This window comes from Sphaerulina musiva, assembly GCF_000320565.1.
Source record: "Sphaerulina musiva SO2202 unplaced genomic scaffold SEPMUscaffold_9, whole genome shotgun sequence".
NCBI lineage: Eukaryota > Fungi > Ascomycota > Dothideomycetes > Mycosphaerellales > Mycosphaerellaceae > Sphaerulina > Sphaerulina musiva.
The window spans coordinates 66,900-70,974 of NW_016017391.1; the positions used below are offsets into that span (position 1 = coordinate 66,900).

A 4,075-nucleotide genomic window follows, 5' to 3' on the forward strand; every position below is an offset into this window, starting at 1 on the left:
ATAATAAGTATAAGAACTATACGTAAGTCGCCCCCTCTAGGCGTTATTAATTTCGAATATAAGTTGTTATCCGTTCGTTCGCCACTACTAGGATAACTGCTAGCAGGGGTTATATATATATATATATAGTATATAGATATCTATATTAAAACGATATATATATTAAGTATAGATATCTAGGACCTATATGTAAAAACGCGTCTAAATTATATATACGCCCTAGAGAAAACAATAGGTCCTACAGCTATAGAAGAACGTGTTCGGCAGACGTAGTCGGCGTATAAGTCGTATATCCTACTAGCGGCCTTAGGATATATATAGAATCCCTGTATAGATTACTAATTACCTTCCCGCAAGATCCGATATACTCTCGAGATAAGCGCCTTGGCAAACTCCGGGTTTTCCTTATACCCCCCGTATTTTCCTTCTCTCTTTTCTTCTCTATCGTCAACTTTGTCAATCTACCGAGACATACTCAAAGCTCTCAAAATGCCTAATATGGATACTATTTCCCTCTCTACCTACGTCTCTGCCTCCCTCCCTAGGGATAACGACGACCAACTCGACTATAGACTCGATTTACTACAGGACGAACAATCGAGACCTAGAGGGCTTCCGAAGGCTGCTTTTGATAGCGGAACTGATATAAGGACTCAGAAGTGGTTAGATAGGACATAGGAGGAACGAATGGAGCCGCTCGAAAAGATATCCTATCTCGGAAAGGGGAAAGAAAAGCAGGGAACTCAGGGTACCGCAAAAGTAATCTACGATCCTAATTATAGCGGAGAGAAGGAGGACAAGCAGGCAACTCAAGGTACTACGGGAGTAATCTATAATCCTAATTATAGCGGAGAGAAGGAAGAAAGGCAAGCAAATCAAGGTACAGGTCCAGTAATCTATAGTCCGGAGACTAGCGAAGATTCGGATATACCGATTAGGCGGCGTATACGACAACCACCTCAACCGACAGCCTCTCCTAGACTAAGTAAAAGCCTCGCCGAAAGGAGGCGGGGACGTACGAAACTAGTCGCGAAAAAGTCCTATCTAGGGAATAAGAGGCCGATAGGGAGTCAACGGCCGCAGAAGAAGCCTATAATACGAAAGGCACCCAAAGCGAGAACTAAGCGACGAACAAAGCCTAGTGTAGCTGCTCTTCGCGAGATTAGGAGATACTAGAAGACGACCGAGCTGTTAATACGTCGACTACTATTCCAGAGGATCTGTCGGGAAGTTACTATAGATATCGCAAGTAAATCTTCGAGTAGCGTATGCCGGTTCTAAGCAGAGGCCCTCCTCTGTCTATAGGAAGCGACGGAAGCGTTTCTTATACTTGAGTTCGAAGTCTCTAATATGCTTGCAATATATACGAAACGAGTAACGTTGCAGCAAAAGGATATAGTACTTTGTCGATGGATTCGGAAGCGCTTCCTAGGGGAAAATAACGGAAAAGATGACTTTTAAGCTTTTGGGAATCTGCCGACCATATCTGCCGACTATGTCTGCCGACTATATCTGCCAACTATGTCTTAGGGGAAGGATTAGGACTCCTACCGAGAAGACTTTCCAATAATATTTACTACCTATACCGACCGTACCTGCCGACCGTACCTGCTGACCGTACCTACCGACCGTACCTGCCGACCGTACCTGCCGACCGTACCTGCCGACCGTACCTGCCGACCGTACCTACTAACCGTGCCTGCCGGTCACTCCCGGCAATTGAAGATTACATACGCAAACCTTATTTGGATCTCGTATAAAGTGCGTATGTGTTATTACTTAGGCAGCAAACAATCCGTAGCCTCTGATTGGCCGAGCGGTTGTCTCCTAACAATACAAAGTTACTCTCCACTTCAGAAAAAACCTAACTTACTACATTAATATTGCTCCCTTCCTTTCTCTCTCTCCTTACTACCTCTACTATACTATACTACACTATACTACCTCCGCTACACTATACTACACCACTACACTATACTACACTACCGCTACTATACTATACCAGCGCACCAATCCACTACAATGGCCTCGGCAATGTCGATTGCGTAGAAGCGTAAACAATCGATCGTACGCAAGACTCCTCGCACTAGTAGAAAGGGACTTCCTTCGCGTACAGGTAGTAAAAAGCTTCTAGGCACTCGTATTAAGAAGGGATACAGATATGCCCTAGGTAGTAAGTAATTCCAGAATCCAGATTTGTGGTCGGCATTTGTGGTCGGCATTTGTAGTCGGCACTAACTTTCTCAAAGTATTGGCTCTCAAAGAGATCAGGAAGTGCTAGAAGGAGAGCCTGCTCTACATCAAGAAAACCCTATTTGCCAGACTTATCAAGGAGCTCGTTATAGATCAGGCTTATATACCTCTTCGCATTCAAGCAAGCGCTCTTGGCGTTCTTTAAGAATATGCTGAGTCTCTCTTAGTGAGAATCTTTACCTATAAGTCTTCCTATTTCTTATTCTTTCTGATTACTTACTTACTTACTTACCTCCTCTAGCGGCCAACCTTTTGGCCATCTACGCTAAGCGCGTTACACTCTAAGGCAAAGATATAGAGTGTCTTCGCTCGCTTCTCAAGGAGTAGGGTGTTTGGCCTAACGATTTCGTAGTCTGCCCTTACAATTCTGGTCCTATCAATCCCAATTTCATCTATACAGAGCCAAAGAAGAACAAGGCTACTAAGGCGCTGAAAGCAAAGGCTACGCCAAAATGCAAGCCTCTCCCAACTAAGCAGCCTCGACGAATCGTTGAAGACGATTCTGACGAGGATATGCTAGACGCCACTCAGAATCCGACTATAGAAAACAATAATAGCGAGGATACTACTGCTTAGCAGGCAACTCTTAGTAAGTTACTCTTTTATTATTAATTATAATATACTAATTTAATAGCTTAGGATAATACTCCGCTACTCCTAGATAATAAGCAGGACGATGATAAGCAGGATGAAGATAAGCAGGAACAAGATAAGCAAGATCAAGATGTCCGAGATCAAGATGTCTAAGGTCGAGACTTTCAAGCTAGTTATGATCAAGAAGAGCTAGATAATGATTCTAGCGATGATGAGCAAACTCTTAAGCAGAGGCTAGAAGCCTATGCTAATAAGCTAGTAGCGGCAGCTTACGCGCTTACTGTTGCGAAAGAGCGTTTAGAAGATGGCTTACGCCTTGCTTAGGAAACTCTCGAGGGAGACGCAAAGAAAATTGCGCGTCAGTTTCATCGTTGGTAGCGGCTGAATTTCGAGGATCAACTTTGCGCTTATCAAAAGATACAAGACGCTGAGGTAGAGGCCTTGAAGCAGCAAGCAAAGGAGCAAGCTGCTCTAGATGCTCAGCTACTTACTAAGAACTAAGGTAGTTTCTATCCTTAGTATATAGTAGCTCATAACTATAATCAATTGGTTAGAGCTTCCCTTATTATTCTGGTAATCCCTTTTTGATTGGTATATATAGTCGGCATATATAGTCGGCAGCTGCAATAAACATAGAATATATTCCTATCAAATTCTACGCTCTAGGAATCAGGTAGTAGGTATATATCCCTTATTAATATTTCTTTCTACTATTTTGTAGGTATTTAACTCGTATTATGTAATACCTATTGCAATACCTATTAGGTATACCTACTAGGTTTTTACCGTTAGGTTATACCCCGCTTATAAGCTAGGTACCTAGCTTATTTGTAGGGTTAGGTATTTAAGTTGGGTTGTACCTAACCTATACCTAACCCAACCTATAACGAGGCCTAGTCAAGCAGATTTTCAGTATAGCGACGAGGATATAGGTACCTAGGATCAAGATATCTCGCTTAGCTAAGACTACAATCCTTTCGATTATCTAGATTTGGAGGAGACGGGTCCTAATTCTCTCTAGGAGAGTCGACTAGATATAGAGAGAGAGGATAAAGAAGAGGAGTCGCAGTAGGAGTTTGACGAGGAGATAACAGAATTAGAGGATATAGCAAGGGCAGCGTATACGGTAGCTATAGATCAAGCGAATAATCGGGGTACGTAAGAATTCGTAGCTAGGGGAAGTATCGACAAGATACTAAGTATACTTGTAGAAGAGCCTATTACCGAA

The 4,075-nt window shown here is 42.7% G+C and overlaps 1 protein-coding gene across 1 annotated transcript; it reads left to right on the forward strand.

The window, feature by feature from the left end:
• Nucleotides 1-1,176: 1,176 nt before the first annotated feature.
• Nucleotides 1,177-1,461, forward strand: SEPMUDRAFT_50375 (uncharacterized protein; the record flags this gene model as incomplete). The annotated part of the gene is made up of 2 exons (XM_016909159.1): nt 1,177-1,266; nt 1,306-1,461. Coding segments are annotated over 2 exons (246 nt in total), but the record flags the coding sequence as incomplete, so codon positions are not given.
• Nucleotides 1,462-4,075: the final 2,614 nt, after the last annotated feature.